Source organism: Mytilus californianus, unplaced genomic scaffold (assembly GCF_021869535.1).
Source record: "Mytilus californianus isolate M0D057914Y unplaced genomic scaffold, xbMytCali1.0.p SCAF_8, whole genome shotgun sequence".
Taxonomy (NCBI): Eukaryota; Metazoa; Mollusca; class Bivalvia; order Mytilida; family Mytilidae; genus Mytilus; species Mytilus californianus.
This window is the reverse complement of record NW_026262734.1, coordinates 108,704,207-108,725,404: the sequence shown is the minus strand read 5'-3', so window position 1 is coordinate 108,725,404 and position 21,198 is coordinate 108,704,207. Positions and strand designations below refer to the sequence as shown.

At 33.2% G+C, this 21,198-nt stretch overlaps 1 protein-coding gene across 1 annotated transcript in view; it reads right to left on the bottom strand.

Moving 5' to 3' along the window:
* Window positions 1-11,659: 11,659 nt before the first annotated feature.
* LOC127710635 (glutathione hydrolase 1 proenzyme-like) overlaps window positions 11,660-21,198 on the bottom strand; it is a 36,676-nt gene continuing 27,137 nt past the window's right edge. The window contains exons 9-12 of the mRNA XM_052216575.1: window positions 20,897-21,084; window positions 14,821-15,061; window positions 13,808-13,921; window positions 11,660-12,931 (exon numbers count right to left, since the gene is read on the bottom strand). Coding sequence (XP_052072535.1) covers window positions 12,782-12,931; window positions 13,808-13,921; window positions 14,821-15,061; window positions 20,897-21,084 — 693 coding nt within the window. The 3' untranslated portion in view covers window positions 11,660-12,781. The remainder of the gene's footprint in view (window positions 12,932-13,807; window positions 13,922-14,820; window positions 15,062-20,896; window positions 21,085-21,198) is intronic.

Genomic DNA, 21,198 nt, shown 5'->3' with positions numbered 1-21,198 from the left:
ATGACAAATTTTACCATTTTTTTTCATTTTTGCCTATTATCAAGTTCTACATATAAGTCTAATGGTCGAAATCGTCACTTGACTCCTTATTAGAGTTATTGCCCTTTGATGACGATTTGTACAATTTTTTGCGTTTTTGCCTTATATCTTAAAAATTATAATAGATAGAAAGAAACTTAAATAAGCAAAAATGATCAGCAAGACAAGATCTACTGTTAAGACAATATGTGGAATTGTCTGACTTCTCCTTATTGGAGTTATAGCCCTTTAATGACCATTTTTACCATGTTTTTGCATTTTTCCTTATAGGATAAAAATTATAATAGATAGATAGAAACTAAAATAAAAAAAAATGATAAACAAAACAAGATCTACAAACAAGTCAAATTTTGACGATATAGTTAGAAGACTGTCACTCTTTATAGGTTGCATTTCTGTAAATATTGACAATGCAATTTCCCATAGGAACTCCTTTTACGGCTAAAACTGTACCACTTTTACTTTGAAGTTTTGAAAAAAATCATATCCTAAAATGGAAAGTTCATATGCACTACTGTTTTTTTTAAAGGTCAAAATATAGGGCTGTGTGGCATATTTTCAACGTTTATATGCCCCGAACTTCTAAGAGTTTAAACTAACACTAAATTTCTTAACTACCCCTACCTTAATTGTAGGATTACCACAGATTTCAATATAAATAATATGCATATGTATATTTACTGGTAACATTCCCAAGTTATGTCTCTATGAGATGAAACATAGAGATCATAACTGGGAACCAGTATGTAAACAAATTAATTATCTATGAATATTCTATATCTCCCCAAAAGAGGCGTGGTTTGAGAAACAGATGTATTTACAAAGTGCAACGTATACAGACATTTATTCAAATAGAAAACTCTCTAAAAACACTTTTTCTCACATTAATACTTATTTATCAGAATTATAGCCTTAAAGAAATCACTGCATATACTCTCAGTTTTCTTTTACTGTTCATTTTATACCCCCTCCCCTGTTTCAGTTTTTTAAAGAATTTGAAAACAATACTTTATTTATTGCCAGCTTACCCTATTTGCATGTTTTCTGACATGAAATGCCTAGAACCTGTTTAAAACTGTTCTGATAACAAACTGAAAGCATTTCAGAATACTGTAAATGTAATGTTTAGCAGTCAATCATTCCAACATTCAAGATTATATAAAGTATCCAATCCTGCCTCTGTCTCCAGTCCACATCTTACTGTATGCCTATTTGTCAATGAAAGTTCACAATTTCTTGCTCAAATGGTCAGTTTAGAATTTTTATCACAACAGTATCATCTCCAACCATATATCTGACATAATTTAGCTAATATATGAACTAGAAGTGTTAAAACAAAGCCATATTTGCAATAGTTGTATGTATGCAGATACCAGTCTGATGTACAAATTCACTTAAAATTTTATAGAAATAACTGCTAACATCTGATTTTTGCATAACTTCCAAGCACAGTTATTGTTTTCTATATAAAGACCTTTAAAATCATAAAATCATAGCATTTACTAGTTATATTATTTGTTTTATGAACCAGGGGGTAGGCAATTTTCTCTGTTTTTTGCCCCTGGGGCCTCAAATTTCCTAAATTATTCTGCTGTTTCTAGCAATATGGAATATTTAGTACATATTCAGGATTGCACACACTATTGTAAGTTTTGTTGAGATATTTTTGTATTTCTAGCTTGTATTTTTTATTGTGCGGTAACAAAAAAGCAGATTTAGGTGTTATGGCTTATTTTTTGGTTATCAACAGGACAAAAACATCCCACCAATAATATTCAGGAAGGATCTATGAGTTTCAATGACTGCAAAGAGTAAATATAAAAACTTCTAAACAATTTAATTTACAAATATGCATATATTATGAATTTATTTTGCATTCAGGGCTTTAAGTAAACTATGCATACTGTAAACTGTGAATTTATGCTGAATCATCATAGTTAAGGCCCAGGATTTTCTCAATCTTCATTAAATATTTATTAAACTTCATATTTGAGTTGATTTCATTAAAATCTGTGAGATAAACCAAATTTGGTTAAATTCTAAAATTGAGAATGGAAATGGGGAATGTGTCAAAGAGACAACAACCCGACCACAGAGCAGACAACAACCGAAGGCCACCAATGGGTCTTCAATGCAGCCAGAAACTCCCGCACCCGGAGGCGTCCTTCAGCTGGCCCCCAAACAAACATGTACACCAGTTCAGTGATAATGGACGTCATACATAACTCCAAATTATACACAGGAAACTAAAATTAAAAATGATACAAGACTAACAAAGGCCAGAGGCTCCTGACTTGGGACAGGCGCAAAAATGCGGCGGGGTTAAACATGTTTTTTGAGATCTCAACCCTCCCTTATACCTCTAGCCAATGTAGAAAAAACAAACGCACAACAGTACGCACAGTAAAACTCAGTATAAGAGAAGTCCGAGTCTGATGTCAGAATAGGAAACAAAAGAAAATAAACAAAATGACAATAATACATAAATAACAACAGACTACTAGCAGTTACTGACATGCCAGCTCCAGACCTCAATTAAACTGATTGAAAGAGTATGTCTTCATCATATGAATATCAGGCACAATCCCTCCTGTTAGGGGTTTAGTATTATACCGTCATAAAATATAATTATGAGAAGAACATAACCCGTGTCATGCGAACAACTGGTTTTAGAATAAATGTGTTTAATTCCGATGCAAAGACAATAAAGTGAATCAATATTAAAGCCAAAATATGTAATCTTTAATGACCTGACAACAGTATCGTAACTATATCCCTTCTTAATAAGTCTGTTTAAAGGTTTTGTTAGCTTTTGAGGTGAATACTGACATTTTTGTGCTTTGTAAAGAATATTACCATAAAAGATTGGATGTGAAATACCAGAACGTATAAGATGTCTGCATGTTGAGTTATATTTACGAATGATGTCCTTATACCGATGATAAAATTTAGTAAATGTTTTGACTAGTTTATGATATCGAAAACCCTGGTGTAATAATTTTTCAGTAATACATAAATTTCTCTCGCTAAAATCTAATACGTTTTTACATACACGAGCGAATCGTACAAGTTGAGATATATAAACACCATAAGATGGTGACAAAGGAACGTCACCATCTAAAAATGGATAATTAACGATAGGAAATGAAAAATCATCTCTTTTATCATAAATTTTTGTATTAAGGCACCCGTTAATGATATAGATATCAAGATCGAGGAAAGGACAGTGGTCATTGTTAGTATTAGCTTTATTTAAAGTAAGTTCAACAGGATAAATTTCTTTAGTATACATACTGAAGTCGTCATTATTGAGAGCCAATATATCATCCAAATATCTAAAAGCATTGTTAAATTTTTGTATCAGATGTTGTTTCGATGGGTCTTTGCTGATTTTAGTCATAAATTGTAACTCATAACAATACAAAACAGGTCCGCAATAAGTGGTGCACAGTTAGTCCCCGTTGGAATTCCGATAACTTGACGATATACGGAATCTCCAAAGCGAACAAAAATGTTATGAAGTAAAAATTCAAGGGCAGATATAGTATCAAAGCATGTCCAATTGACATAGTTCTTTTGTTTGTTGCTACTAAAAAATGACCTTAAAGAGTTTGAACATATGTATTCGCATTCCGACTTTTTAAATGCCCATTTAATTAGGTGTGTGAATTTTTTCTTAATAAGAATATGAGGCAAAGTGGTATATAGGGTAGAAAAATCAAAACTTTGAACAGATTCAAAATCACCAATATATGCATGCAATTTATCAAGTACTTCCAACGAGTTTTGACACTTCAAAAGTAATTAATTCCACTATTTTCAAAATATCTGTATGTTGTCTTTTTTCACCCAATATAGGTTGCATTTCTGTAAATATTGACGTCACAATGCGAGTTCCCATAGGAACTCCTTTTACGGCTAAAACTGTACCACTTTTACTATGAAGTTTTGAAAAAAATCATATCCTAGAAAGGAAAGTTCATATGCGCTACTATTTTTTTTAAAGGTCAAAATATAGGGCTGTGCGGCATATTTTCAACGTGTATATGCCCCGAACTTCTAAGAGTTCAAACTAACACTAAATTTCTTAACTACCCCTACCTTAACTGTAGGATTACCACAGATTTAAATATAAACAATATGCATATGTATATTTACTGGTAACATTTCCAAGTTATGTCTCTATGAGATGAAACATTTACGATCTACTTACAGAACTTGAAGAGAATGGTATGGGCCAGTACATCGGCACAAATTTTACGGGATGTCCAACCTGTGCAGATGATATTATACTATTGTCATCAACTGAAGAAGAAATGCAATCTATGCTAGATACATCTAAAAGATACTCAGACAAACATAGATACAATATCCATCCAACCAAAAGCGTTACATTAATAAATATAGTAACTCAAAAACAACGAAGAGTGAAGTTCAATTCAAACTCGATGATAAAAACATGCCATCAGCTAATCAAGGTACACATCTGGGTATCATAAGAGCAATTAAGGACCAAAATAAAACAAACATCCAGGACAGAATTAGCTTAGCCAAAAGGACAGCCTATTCTCTTATGAACGTTGGAGTACATGGTACAAACGGATTAAACCCTAAAACTTCTTATATGATATACAGAGTATACGTTCTACCAAGGCTACTTTACAGCCTGGAAGTTCTGCCACTAAATAATGGGGACATTAAGTTGCTAAGAGATTTCCACGTGAATTTTTTGAGATAAATACAAGCTCTTCCCTCACGGACAGCATTTTCAGCAGAGAATCTAGAAAAGGCTCTAGAGAGGCAATATGTCCTGCAAACACATGAACTAACTTTCCTTAACAGAGTAGCAGATCTTTTATACATGTAAAATCTTCCTCCATGGACTTATCTGAAAGATCAATTGCCATCAAAGTTATCATGGAAATGCAAGGCAAGAGAAGCAATAAACAACTACTGGAAAGTGAATCTTCAAAGGGACGCCAATAGCAAAACAACACTAGAAATTCTCTGTATCCCTTATTTAGACATTGGAAAACCTCATACTATCTGGAATAGGCTACCACCAAATATTGGCGAACTCAGGAAAGCAACAATAAAAGCAAGGCTATGCACAGGGACATATATATTTCAATCACAGAAAGCTCGTTTCTCAAATATTAACCTTGATGCAACTTGCCCAATTTGTCAACTGGAAGAAGAAGATATCATCCATTTTCTCACTCGCTGTCCCGTTCTGGAAGGCATACGCAGAGAATCTCTAAGTGTTATCAAAAGAATTACCATTAGTAAAATTGGGCTAGGAAACTGGAATTCCAACTTTCACGAGAGAACTTGTATTGCCCAACTAATTTTGGATTGTCAGTAACTGGCTCTAAACAATATTCTCCCTCATGATGACCTTTTTCTTAATTCAATAGAAGAATTAAGCAGGAACTTATGTTATAGACTCCATCTAAAAAGAGTGTCTTCTCTTAATGTCTAGTTTTCATAAAGTCAGTGTGGTTGTACCGCGCTATACCTTAAACAACTATCTTCAATTTCATAAAATAAAATATGGCTTTTTTTCTCCAATCTAAGGAATAATCATTAATGCTTTTTCGACAGTACAACTAGGTCAGTGTGGGTGTTCCGCGCTAAACCTAACATCAATCTTTTACACAGAATTAAATGCTGCGAAAATCTAAATGTTTAAATCTTCAGAAGGTTAATACGGCTGTTCCGCGCTATACCTTCAATTTCTTTAACTCCGTAAAATGAAACAACTGAAACAACGTTTATCTTTAATCTAAAGTCATCATAAAGGTTTTTGGACAGAACAACTAGGTCAGTGTGGGTGTTCCGCGCTAAACCTATCAATCCTTTACGTAAAATTAAATGCTGAGAAAATCCATGAAATATTAGAATAGCTGGTCAGTGTGGTTGTGCCGCGCTATACCTATAGTTGGAATAAATGTACATGTTTACCGTTAGCTTTAATACCCAGTAGCTTCACACATATATATATAACAGATAGATAATGGCTATGCATAATTAGATCGCTTAGGACATATAAGCTTATATGCATGATTTTATTGATTTTATATCGCCTAGTAGTGCTCATAGACAGATGTAGTAGCTCCAGCATGTAGCAGGCAGGAAGCTGAAAACTCGTTATTTTTTACCTTTAAGTAACATTGTTTAGTGAATGTAAAGATTGTTTACTATAATGCATGCCCTGTAAATAATATTCAAAACTTTTTTTTAAATTTTATTTATAACTTTTAAACTGTGACCCATTTTTAATGTTCATAGAAGTTATTATTATTATCTTTGCAGGGATTTAACTGTACATAATGTTATTTTTAAATAGTTAGGTATTCACTTAATAATTTTTATAAGGATTAACCAACCTTAATTCAGTAAGGTTGGAGTACTCCAACTATTGGAGGAAGATATAGAGGAAAGAAGAAGAAGTATGTAAACAAAATTAATTATCTATGAATATTCTATATCTCCCCAAAAGAGGCGTGGTTTGAGAAACAGCTGTATTTACAAAGTGCAACCTATAGGAGTGATTGCCCTTAAGTTAGGATATTTTTACCCTCTTTTGTGTTTTGAGCAAAAAATAAATAAGATAAAGAGAAACTAAACAGTCAAAATGATCAGCAATATAAGATAAAAAAAAAACAAGAGATTTTTGTCATTAATTCTATTCTCGTCTACAATGTTGGAGAGTGTCCATTGTTGAATATGCATATAGATCAAGGTGAGCGACACAGGCTCTGTAGAGCCTTTAGTTTCCATTTCCAACAAACTCTTACATGACTATTTTTGGTTAATTTTTGTGTTTTTGCCTATTGTCTCGAAAGCCATAATCGATAGATAGGAACTATAAAAAGCAAAAATGACCAGGCATACAAAATATTCAAAAACATTATAAAAAGGCTGTATACTTAAAAATAAGTTATTGTTTAAAAAAAAAACTTTTTTTGTTGTGAAATATACAAAAAGATTTCAAATGCAATATATTTTGCAGGTGAGAGATGCTCTTGTTATGTCCTGCTTCGAAAGAGGGGAGCATTATGTTTTATGTTCTTTGTGTCCTTAGATAGTTTGTTCGGCAATGTAAAACATTTGGTTAAAGGTAGTTTGTGAAGTTGTCTCATCAAATTAAAGCTAAGTACACATGTTCATTATGATCTTACAATTATACTTTTTAACAATTTATGCTTTATTAGGGTTTTGATCCAAATTGTGTAGATCACTAGATGTAGGAGCTGGGCTTGGTGTTATATGAACACATGGTCTTGTTTTATTTATAGTTCCTACTTTCTATATATCTATACAGCTAGTACGTGCTAAAGGTTATTGCTAAAAACAAACATAAAAAATACTCAAACATATCCTTGTTGACAACTTCCAAAACAAAATCCTTTTTTTTTTTGCCTAGTATCTCAAACACTATAATGGGTAGGTGAATATATAAACATAAAAAAAATGAATAATACAAGATCTACAAAAATGCTTAACTAGAAGCGAAAGATACCAGAGGGACATTCAAACTCATAAGTCGAAGTTAAACTGACAACGCCATGGAGAAAAATAAAAAGACCAACAAAAAATAGTACACAACACACAACATAAAACAGTAAAGACTTAGCAACACGAACCCCACCAAAAACTGAGAGTGATCTCCGGTGCTACGGAAGTGTAAGCAGATCCTTCTCCACATGTGGCACCCGTCGTGTTGCTCATGTTAGTACAAACCCGGTAATACGTCTAATTCGGTAGGTAACATTGAAGAAAAGGGGACGGGATTGTAGTTAGACATTAGTAACATATCGTCTGTGAAACGGATATTCCATAATGGTCAACCAACTCGTGATGGCGTCCGTAAAACTTGCGAAGGGGTGATTTCAACTTCACCACTTCTTGGTTTAATAGCTTCCTTGTGAGCAGCAACCTTGTATCAAGGAAATCATGATAGGAAATACAAGCCCTTGAATATCGTATCAACTGGGAAATATATACTCCGTATGCAGGCGCTGCTGGAATGTTGCTACATAGAAATGGAAAGTTCACAATTCTGAAACTGAAATCATCTCTTTTGTGGTAAAGTTTGGTTTTCAACCGACCCTCATTGTCAATTTCTAGATGTAAGTCAAGATATGAGGCAAACTTAAAAAATGTATTAACTCTATCTGTTGTATCCTTTATCACAAGCTTGACGACACTGGCTACGGTTACATTGAAATGTAACAATAATAAAAAAAAGTTATTGTTACATTGGAGACTAATTACCAGAATGCAGGGTCGGGTAAGGAACCGTTTAATAACTAATGTAACAATAATATTTGTGTCTACGGTTACTTTGTGTTATTGTCACATTAATGCACTTCAATGTAGGCTGTGACTAGTAATATATATATTAAAATAAAACTTGAAAACTTTTATTTGAATTTTACAGTATTACATGCAATTTTTATACGCCCGTCAAAATTTTGACGGGACGTATTATGGTATACAAATGTCGTCTGTCCGTCTGTCCGTCTGTCCGTCCGTCCGTCTGTCCGTCTGTCCGTCTGTCTGTCCGGCGTAAACATGTCGCACCGTAACTTGAGAACGACTTATCCAAATTTCATGAAACTTAACATAGGTGTTTCTTATGATGGTCAAACGATCTGTATACTTTTTGGTGAAAATAAGATTAAAACTTTTTGAGTTACGGGACTTAGTAACTAAAACCGGTGTATGTTTTTTTCACATGTCGCGCCGTATCTCAAAAACAATTTATGATTATTGCTTAAAACTTTACACACTTCTTAGTTATATTAATCTTAAGATCTGTATACTTTTTGGTGATGAACCAAAATTTTATTTTTGAGTTATTGAGTATTTGTAAAAAAAGGGGGAGGGGTTTTTCACATGTCGCGCCGTATCTCAAAAACGATTTATGATTATTGCTTAAAATTTTACACACTTCTTAGTTATATTAATCTAAAGATCTGTATACTTTTTGGTTTTGATTCAAAATTTTATTTTAGAGATATTGAGTTTTTTGTAAAAAAAAGGGGGGTTTTCATATATCGCGCCGTATCTCAAAAATGATTTATGATTATTGCTTAAAATTTTACACACTTCTTAGTTATATTAATCTAAAGATCTGTATACTTTCTGGTTTTGATTCAAAATTTTATTTTTGAGATATTGAGTTTTTTGTAAAAAAAAAGTTTTTTTTCACATGTTGCGCAGTATGTCAGAAATTATCTATGATTATTGCATAAAAATTCACACACAAGACCACGGGCGTATCATGCGCTCATGGCGCAGCTGTTTATTTAAATTTTTATTAACAATGACAGTTTTGGTAATAGGTATCACTTCATCCATTGTTCAAAGTATAATGACAGTAATAAGGGTACACTTTTCTTCTTTACATAGAACCATCCCCTTGAACTTTATTTTTCACCTTTGGCACTGCTAAACTGTAGTAGTATCTTGAAGAACATTAAAACAATTAATACTCAAAACTATTTAAATACTATTTGTTATTATTATCAAGTACATATCGAAGAATTAACCAACAAAACTATAGAAGATTAAAGTTTAATAAATCTAACGTAACAATAACACAACTTAACCGTAGACACGAATATTATTGTTACATTCTTAATTTATCAGTTCCTTACCCAACCCTACATTCCGGCAATTAGTCTCCAATGTAACAATAACTTTTTTATTATGTTACATTTCAATGTAACCGTAGCCAGTGCCATCTTTTTTACGAAACAAAGCAAGACCAACTCTATCAATTTGTCTTTAAGTTTGGAATGGGGAATACTTGCGTAAAGTGTAGAGAAGTCAAATGTTTTAATACTATAGCAAGATGAAAGAGTCTTATATTGTATGTACTCTAAAAGATCTTTTTATTTGTTTTAGTATCCACACATGAATCACGGCACCTCTAGAATAGGTAGTTTAATAAATAACTTTGAAGCCTGGCTTTGATTGTTGATAAAATTGCGGAAAAAGGTTTCGTAGAGCACTTGGAAGACCAAGCTTTATACCGTTGTTTGTAAGGACACTTATGTAGCGTATGTATCCAATACAGTGATTAACGACCTCACAGACTTAATCCATTCGGAAAGAGTATCTACGTCTCGACCAAATATTGGATAAGTCTGTAAGGAGTTATTGCCCATAAATGACGATTTTAGAACAATGTTCGTGTTTTTGCATAATATGCAGAAAATACAAGATCTACAAAAATGGAAAAATCATGACCGAAGCCATTTGATAACTCCTGCAGGAGTTATTGCCCTTAAATGATGTTCTTTATTCTCTAATTTTCATGTGTGTGGCTAATATAGTAATAATACAACAAACTTTAATAGACAGGTAGAAACTGTTAAAAGTAAAAAGGATCAGCATTTCAAGATCTACTTAACAAAATGCGAAATGACCAATAAAATTCTTATTGGAGTTATTGTGCTTATAAGACGATTATTGACCACTTTTCTTGTTTTTGACTTGTAGTCTTACACGCAAATAGATAGATAGAAACTTTAATCAGCAAAATAATCATTGGATGACTCCTTTAGGAGATATGGATCTTTTATAAAAAGTTTTCACTCATTTTTTGTGTACTTTGACCAATTACCTTAAACCTTTACGACAATAGATGATGGAAGACCAGTGATAGCGATACCTTTTCATGGATTTTTGTAATCCTTCCCCCTCCCCACAGCAGCTAGAAGAAAGGGACATTAAGGTTTACCCTTGTACGTCGGTAGTCCACTTCGTTCTCTAACTTTAGTTTGCCTCAACCAAATGTTATAAAACTTGAACACACTGCGTATTACGGGACGACCATTTGGTATTCTGAGAGGGAATCAGTAGGATTTTTTTTTCGGATTGACTATTCATTTTCATTCGTTGCAACGCATGCATTTTTTAGCTTTTGAGCACGATCGATTCCTGCATTTTGAGTTGCATGTTCATTTTCATCCAGTCTTATGCAAGGTAATTTATGATAAACTTTTCACAGGCCAGGTTATTTATTTTTAAAATGGGTGGGAAATTGCTGAATTTGCCGTATATTCACACGTGGGGGCATCTATGCGACATGGACACATTCCTTTATTAGATTTTAAACTGAAGTTATCAAATGCATTTGGAAAAGTGTTTTTGGTAACCTTATATGAATATTATAATTTAGTAAATTTACTGCGGTTGCAACTCCCTCAAGAAATCTGAAGGTTGGTGATCATTTGCTCTTATTTTCGTGCCTTTTTTGGTGCTGTGCTCTTAATTGATTAAGTGCAAACGTTTCATAACCTAATGAATTTTTTTTTTCAATAATACATCATGTTTGCATGAAAATCTTTGTAATGTATGTTTATTTCTACACCTGTGCAGTGAATATTTTAAAGTATTTGAATTGAATGTATTGACCAGCTATAAACATGTTTTGAATGTGTGAGCACTATTCCTGATGGCCTGCTGTGCAAAAAAATGGTTCGAATCAGTTCCTATGAAAAGATATGAATAAACTTGAAAAAATACCAACACTATTAATTATTTCAGTTCAATCACAAGAAACTGACACCAATTCTTTTATCCAGAAATATCATATCCTACATCATTAAGTAGAACTTTATTTTGGCAATTTTTATTTTATATTTGTAAATGTATAAATTTATAAACAAAACTATATTATGTATATTTAGTGTAATCTATTATAACCAGTATGACAGTTTATGACTTTAATACATTCAAAATATGTTAATAATATAAAAATCCTTTTAATACTGTCATCCATTATATTTCATGAATAAACATAAAAAAAGAAGTTATCAATTTGACTAACAAAAGTCCTGTATCAAAAACCAAACTGGTCTTCAGAAATTTAAATGAAAATTATAGTTTTTGAAAGAAAATAGATAGTAATCGGTGCACGTAAATTGAGTAATAATATTTATAACAGTACCATTTTTACTGCACCAGATGTGTTTTTTAACACAATTGTCTCTTCAGTTATTCTCGAGGCCACAAAACCAAGCGACACAAAAAGTATGCTAGTAGCCAAATCGGGACAACGAATCAGATCTTTGCACGAGGGAGGTGTATTCCTAAATTTGAAATAGTTTCAAAACTGTTGTAACAGTAAATTTCAATAGAACTATTGCAGTTTTTTTAACCCAGTACTGAAGTACTTGCTACAAGGCTACTACTAGGCTGATGATTCCCTGAGAGTTATTTCCATTTGCCGCCCGGTAAAAGGTCTTCGAGCACAAATCCCTTCATTAATGAACCTAATTCAGCTTGTTATACTGACCTCTAGATTTTAGAACAAAAACATTAGTAAGGATCTCTTCTCATACTTGCTGTTAACATGTTACTTAATTTGGGAAGTCAAATAAGATATCAACTAATACCTGCAACATGGCAGCTAATGGGAAATAGCTCCAACTCAAATTACATTATTGCTTTTTAAAACTACCTTTAGTATCCCTTTATCTGATTCAGGATTACATATAGGTAACGGAACATCGGAAAAAAATGTGGAGATATTATAAAGCGCTACGCCGAAGTTAAATCAAATCAAGTAGTGAAGATGCTACCCTCAGAAATGCAAGGCATAATTATGACATAACTTATACCCATCGGGTTTGATTAATATAAAATATTACAGCTATGATTCTGGATGAGGGAGAAACCTGTTATTTATTAAATAGTCTCCATCCTGGGTTATTAGTCGTATTTAATATCCATCAGGGTGGCCATGTTTCCTGAAGTCAGAGTTAGCTGTTACTTCACCTTCTTGTTGTTGAAGAATGCCTTGAACAACACATCCGGCACTGTCTTTCAATGTGATATTATGCCCTAGTCTAATCAATCCATCCAAAATGTACTATAATACGAAAAGCAGAAACTTATCACATTAGAAAATATGAGCGTTGGTTGACGCATGTTTGGGTGTAGGATAGGGTATACATGTGATAATTTAAGGTTTAATTTTTATATTTGTGCGTCCGAAGTGCTTTTTTTGACTTTGTAGAGTTTATGACATTTTGTCGCGGAAGCAAGACATATTGACCCTACATTCCTTCGGCGTGGTTTAGTGTTGTCAACGTTTAAGTTCAGTATATGGTTAACGCTTTTGGACATCGATAACTTTGTCACACCTTCAAAGAAATTGACGATACCTTGACAGAAGAACTTGTTTTATTATCGAACGAACGTATCCAAATCTCAATGTCTGAAAACGTGATTTGTTTTCAGTATTTTATAAACAAAAGTTACATTTACATTCAGTCTACGACATTTTTAGACGTCATTGATTTTATAAAACCTACATCGAATATTATAAAACTAAGACACAAGCTTCTACAAAATTAAGAACTGGCATTTGAAGAAAAACATTTCATTAAAAAGATATCTGTAAATAAGCAGTCTTGTTATGCTTAGATTTCGGGCATATTTTTCAAAGATGTTTTGTTTATAGACAAAAAGTGTCAACTTATAATTCTAAGAGTTGAAAAGACAATGAAATACAACAATTAGACGATTTTTTTTCAGCAGTCTCACTTTAATATTATACATGTACTAGTTAGTGTTTTGGTCCTAAATTTATCCTTAGACTGTCATTGCATTATTTTTCTATTTGTTTGATGTGTTTGAGCTTTTAATTTTGCCATTTGATAAGGGTCTTTTCGTTTGAATTTTCCTTTGAGTTACATTTTTTTGCTATTTTACTTTTTTTTTAAACAATATTAATAGCGCATACTTGCGGAAATCCTTTTTCTACGTCTATTTGTGCTGGAAGTAACTGATGGTGTAATCTTCTGTGATCAATAGCTTCTTTAATATCCATGCCTAGCCATTGTGTTAAAGCTGTCACCTGATGATAAAGGGTAAACAGTTCTTGTAACTGACAAATACTAAATGCTAATGTTTTGTTCAAGTATTATGTGATATACGTTCTTCAAATAGTGACAAAATAACATATGACATACCAGCACCCCGTTTTCCAATCAAATGTCGATTTTCCCTCGAAAATTCGTAGAGCATGAAATTTATTACTTGAGTGAATTAACGCTTGCAAACAAAAGGGCTTTTTCTCGTTTGAATTGTGTTACATTTGTGATTTCGGGGCCTTTTATAGCTGACTATGCGATATGGGCTTTGCTGATTGAGGGCCGTACGGTGACCTATAGCTGTTAATTTTATGTGTTATTTGGTCTCTTGTGGAAAGTTGTCTCATTTGCAACCATACCACATCTTCTTTTTTATATTTACAATCAAATGACATCAACGGAGCAGCAAATCGGAAAAAAAGAGGTAAACCAAGATAAAGTATTATTATTATCAATATAAATTAGATAAGACTCTTGCAGACAATTGAATAGTGCTGTTTTTAATAGTTGCATTGCAATTGTACGGAAATTAAGGCAAAATAATATGTTTCTGATCCATCATAATATGTTTCTGATCTATCATATGATATATTTCGTGCTACTCAACTGGTCATTATAAAATCTGGCAATGATACAATGGTGTACTAGTTCGAATCACAAAGGACGGCTTTTTAACTTTAATTCACCTAAACACAGCGGTTAATTTTACAGCTGACCCACACTAAAGCTTGCGTAATTGTACTGCGAACCAAATTCAAACAAGAAGTCAAAAGTGTACTACTCAACAGCAATACACATTTAATGTGTATACTCATCAACACTGAAGACTTTGTAATTGTATATTCCTCTTCAACACAGACGACATTTTAATTGTACAACTCACCAAAGCAGTAGATGTTGTAATCTTTGAACCACCTGAAGCTCCAACTACTATATTAACCATTCCATCAGAATTAACAACTATACTTGGACACATTGAGGACAGCGGACGTTTACCAGGCTTTATAAAATTTGCTGGAGACGCAGGTATGCCAAAAGAATTAACTGTATTAGGTGTAGAAAAATCATCCATTTCATTGTTGAATATAATACCGGTACGACTTCCAACTACTTTAGACCCAAAACTGCAAAATTGAAAAGTATAGTATTACACATGTGTATGAAATAGACAAACATCAAATAGTTTAAACTTTCAGGTAAAGCAATCAAGGCTAGCATAAAAGAACACAATAAAACTCCAGTCTTTCAAGTGAAAATCATGGAATCTTCGTGGGAAAAAAATCGAAATTATTCGTTAAAGATTATGTAAGGTTGTGAAAGATATCAGTTTTTGGTGGGGTTCGTGTTGCTTAGTCTTTAGTTTTCTATGTTGTGTCTTGTGTACTATTATTTGTCTGTTTGTCTTTTTCTTTTTTAGCCATGGCGTTGTCAGTTTATTTTCGATCTATGAGTTTGAATGTCCCTCTGGTATCTTTCGCCTCTCTACTAGTATAACTGAAATGTAATACACATGCCTCTAAACTTATTTTCTTGTATTTTATTATTCTTTTGAAATAAAATTACAACTGGTTCAAATTGGACTTTTGTGAGGCAGTATCGTCAAACATCGTTTTATGAGGTGCAAACAATCAACAACGATACCAGGCTTATAGATTGTTACACAAGACGGGCGTTCTGTCTTCAATTGAACATTATATTTAGAAAAATATTATATATCAACAAGTAAAATGCAACGTTATTAAAGGCGGTAATGATATAGATATGAATGAAAAATGTGTTTCTTGTCATTTCAAGCTCTCTAATCACCGTAATTTAAGCAGAAACACAACTGTCAGTAAGACCAACGCTCATTAATTATGCAAGCATGGATAGTGCACGTCACGAGCGATGACTTTGACATTCAAGAAAAGCTTAGGACATGGTATTCAAATGCAAAATCTGGTATAAAGTACTTTGATTTCACCTAATATTAGAATTCAATCCACTTCATTTGGCTGACACACTCTTCTTTTTCTGATGATTTTTATGAAACAATTATTAGATTTGATATAGTTACTAGTAGTAGTAGTTGGATACCCTGTGAGCTGATTCAATCAAAATATGGTATTTTTGCACAGTCATAAAGTCGACGTAAAAGTTTTTAAATACTTCATGTTCGACTGAAAAGCAAAATAGAACACCATTGGATGCGCGTTTATATTTGAAATATCTATTACAAAAACAACACTCCATGTGCAGTTTTTAAAATGCACATCATTTCCCTGCGGTGCTTACTAGGACTTAATTTGTCTGTATATCAAACTATAACCATAGTCTAATATAACCTTATTGATGACAATGCATAACACTTTATAAATTTGATGCGTCCGAATTTAACTTTATTAGAACCCTCACACCAATTCATTTTGAATCGAACAATGCAAAATGACTTGAATACTTTACGAGCTATATGATAAAAAAAGAAATCTATGGTCACTTTTACATGAGAACTATTGAATATAGTTATTGAAAATACCTGCAGTAACCAGTTATAAGGGAATTTCAATTTTTAAATATAATGTATCTAACTGTTCACTACATAGACACATCCTAGTATAAAGTGTTTGCAATATTTGGGATCCGGCAAATATTCAGTTATTTCCAAATGGAGTATCTACCAGTCTAGTAGCTGACATGAACTATCTTTGATATGTAATTTTTTTCCTAACTTTTATGTTCATAAACTGTAAAACACATTCGAAAAACTAAGGTATGTCTACTTCTAAGCAAAACAAAAGCTGGATTAAAGACTCACAGTACATCGAAATGATTTAATCAACATCTAAAAGAGTGGTAAACTATAAGGGCTGTCAGGAAATATACGAGGAAGGAAAATAAAATAACATCACAGAGCAAGAAAATAAAGAGGAAAAGAAAAAAAAAAACAGTCCGCAAAACATGACAAAGAAAAAGAAAATATTGATAACCACTTCTCGGAAAACCACAGGGTACACTCGGTACATTGTAGCACTGGAAATGTTATCCTGAGAAATGCAAATCCTCTGATACGGATACGGCGGGAAAAGTTCACAAGAAGAGTAGTTAAGTTAACTAGACATCATTGAGATGGGAGCCATCTCTGTGGGCCCCGCTGTGAATAACGTGTGGTAAAAAAATTGTATCTTTACCATAGGGGTTCTCAACTGAAACCAAAGTTGTTTACTTTGACCTTCGACCTGTACATATATTATGACACACCCTCTGGTGTTTGTTAATATACAGGTCAAGTATAAACTTTGAAATCATAACGGTTTTCAAGATATAGAGCGGACACGATCTTTACCACAGGACATGGGGTGTTCAACTGAAACCACAGTTTTTGACAATGACCTTCGACCTAGGAAGTTGTACAAACATTATGACACACCCTCTGGTGTTGGTTTATATACATGACAAGTATAAACTTTGAAATTATAACGGTTCTCAATATATAGAGCGGACACGATCTTTACCATAGGACATGGGGCTGTGAACTGAAACCAAAGTTTTTTACCTTGACCTAGACCTAGGAAGTTGTACATACATTATGACACACCCTCTGGTGTCGGTTAATATACATGTCAAATATAAACTTTGAAATCATAACGGTTCTCAAGATATAGAGCGGACACGATCTTTACAATAGGACATGGGGTTGACAATTGAAACCAAAGTTTTTGACCTTGACCTTCAACTTAGGAAATTGTACAAACATTACGACACACCCTCTGGTGTTGGTTAATATACTTTCCAAGTATAAAGTTTGCAATTATAACGGATCTCTAGTTATAGAGCGGACACAATTTGTTACGAACGGACGGACAGACTAATCACTATAGGGCTTCCGCCATTCGGCGGGGCTCTAATTATAGAAATGTCGACTGCCTTGGGAAATGCAACACAAGTAGTTATATCAACTTGTGTTACTATTCTATCATTAAAAAGTTCTATTTGAAGACATGTATTTTTGTTACGATTTAACGTACGGTGCGAATTAAGCATTGCTTTTGTGACGTTATTAAGCGTCAAACGGTAAAATGGAATTGCAAGCTTTATTAAAAAAAAATGTGTTCAGTGGCGAGTTATGGCTTTATAGCAGGTGGCGCTAAGCAAATCAATGCACCAATCCTAAGTCGGGAGCCTGTTGTTCAGTGGTTTTTGTTTGATAGTGTAATTCATAAGTGTTTTTCGTTTCTCGTTTTCTATATAAATTAGACCGTTGGTTTTCCTGTTTTAATTGTTTTACACTAATCAGTTTAGGGCCCTTTATAACTTGCTGTTCTGTATGAGACAAAGCTCCGTGTTGAAGACCGTACTTTGACCTATAATGGTTTACTTTTACAAAGTGTGACTTGGATGGAGAGTTGTCTCATTGGCACTCATACCACATCTTCTTATTTCTATAGGGATATCAAACAGAGCAATCCATTTAAATATGAAATGCGTTATCATTGATATGATCATAGGTATAAATTACATGTAGCTGTTTATAAAATTTTTCGAAATGCTACTTAGGATTTCCTACCCCGGGAATAGGTTACCTTAGCTGTATTTGGCAAAATCCTTCGGTAATCTGGGTTAGCAATGCTATTGAACATCGTACTTTATTTGACCTTTTTAATTTTCTGATTCGAGCGTCACTGATGATTATTTAGTAGACGAAACGCGTGTTTGTCGTACAAAATTTAAAACCTGGTATCTCTGATGAGTTTATCGACTCTTTAAAATTAAAGAGTCTATCCTAAATTGAGGTATATTATATGGCCTTCCAAATACCGTTTCGATCCCTAACATCACTGAAGAGACATTAATTGTCGAAATCCGGATATGGTGTCCAAATTTTTGCACCTAATGTTTGCGGTATACCATCTTCTCCGCGAGTTTATTGTTTTCTGTTTGGTATTAAATTAATAATTAAGATCCATGTTACATCTCGTGATCAATTTATTTGGCAATCGTCAATGGCAGTCAGCAGGGTTTAAGAACATCAGTTGTTCGACCTGTTAGTCAAATGCGATTTGTTAAGATAAACTTTTCACTTTTTTGGTCTTTTGGAAAATGTTGTTTGTGCTGTATTTAGACCCCTCTACCAAGAAATTTGTTTTGCATGAACACGTATAAAAAATTGCGGTTTTTATCCAACGCAATCATAGGTTTGAACGTTGTTTTCAATTTACACTTGTATATATATATATATATATATATATATATAAGTGCCTATAAATAACAACACATAACATACAAATCTATTTGAGTGTGGATTAATCAGTACAAAGTTTAATTTAATTACACAAATGAAATTATAAATTGCCTAACAATTTTAACACACTATTGCGTATGTAAATATTACAATGTTTAAAATATTTACAACGCGATTAAAAATAAACGCAATATTTCGCTAGACAAACTAGCTTCATCAAGCGTGCATCTATCCAGGTGAAATCGGATGTAGATAAGAAACTTTTGCAGCTCATTTTACATAAATTTAGCTGTCTTGTAAAGAATTCAAAATTTCGATGAAGTTCAAGATTATTAACAAAATTGGTGGTTGAAGTTTGCAACATCTGCTCCCGGGGTATCCCATTCAGCCAGGCATTGCGAATCAAGAGAATATGCTCAACCGAAAATAAGCAAAATGATAAACTTGGACAACTACGTAAACATCTAGTTGTTCGAGAATACAATAAAAACATCATTGATACAGCTTTCGAAAGAGCAAAAACTCTAGTCGCCATGAACTTCTGGAGTACAAGGATAAAAATAAAGTAGTCAACAGAACACCTCTTGTACTCACTTACCATCCTGATTTTAAAAATGTGTCATCCATTGTTCAAAAGCATTGGAAAATTGTAGAAAATAACCCCAATTTAAAAAAAGTATTTTCCTCACCACCAGTCATGACCTTCAGAAGACCCAAAAACATCCGTGATAAATTAGTGAGAGCTGTATTAACAAAGCAACCTTCTCCAACTCCAGGTTGCTACAAACAATGTGGCAGAAGGAATTGCTTATGTTGTAAAGCTGCCAATACAAGCAGTTCTTTCATCAGCTCCCTTACAAAACAAAGTTATGCCATCTACTCAAATTCCAACTGTAAAACGGAGAACTCAATTTATGTACTTACATGTAACACTTGTGGCATTCAGTATGTGGGAGAAACAATGGATAAATTTAATATTCGGCTTAATAACCATCGTTCATGGTATAAAACCAACAAAAACTGTCCTCTCACAAGACATCTTCGCTCAAAGAAACATCCTTTTGATAAAGTTACTTTCCAAATCATAGAAGTCAACACCGAGTGGGACACCACGGCAAGAAGGAGAAGAGAAAACTTTTGGAACCACCAGCTTCACACTTTAGAACCTGATGGTCTTAATGAAAAAGACGAGAAAAGATACAAGAAAGATAAAGAATAATTTAGTACACAGCATCGTCCTTTTTATCCTGTGATATTGGCCAACGGACGTTGCAAACTTCAACCACCAATTTTGTTAATAATCTTGAACTTCATCGAAATTTTGAATTCTTTACAAGACAGCTAAATTTATGTAAAATGAGCTGCAAAAGTTTCTTATCTACATCCGATTTCACCTGAATAGATGCGCGCTTGATGAAGCTAGTTTGTCTAGCGAAATATTGCGTTTATTTTTTATCGCGTTGTAAATATTTTAAACATTATAATATTTACATACCCAATTGTGTGTTGAAATTACATTGTTAGGCAATTTATATATAAATATATATATATTTAGTATCAAGGATTTATTCTAAAGTGAAATAAACTTACAAATTGTTATGCTTTATCATATATAAGAATACTGTCCTTCAATTTGTTTTATTGGGTCTTGGACAGGTTTTATAAAACTTGACCAAACCAAGAGCACATCATCATTACTAATCAGACGTATGTGTCTCTAAATTCCCCTAAAAATACTTACTAAAGATTGATTGTGCTTGTCACAGATACCGCATCTCCGTTTGGTGCCAATACTGACAGATGTGCCGTCCCTGTTGTTACGTCGTCGTAAAATGTCGGACCATAATAATTTGTTCCAAACGTCTGACTATCAGAGATCTGTGAACGTATATTTTCAGCATAGGTCTCTGACGTCATATTGTGCACAAGCTAAAATAAATGTCACGATTGACGAGTTATAAATTGTTTTCTTTATTTCGAGGATTTGAAACATTACACTGTAGTTTTTTCTTTAAAACAGACTAGGAGAATTATCAATCAAAA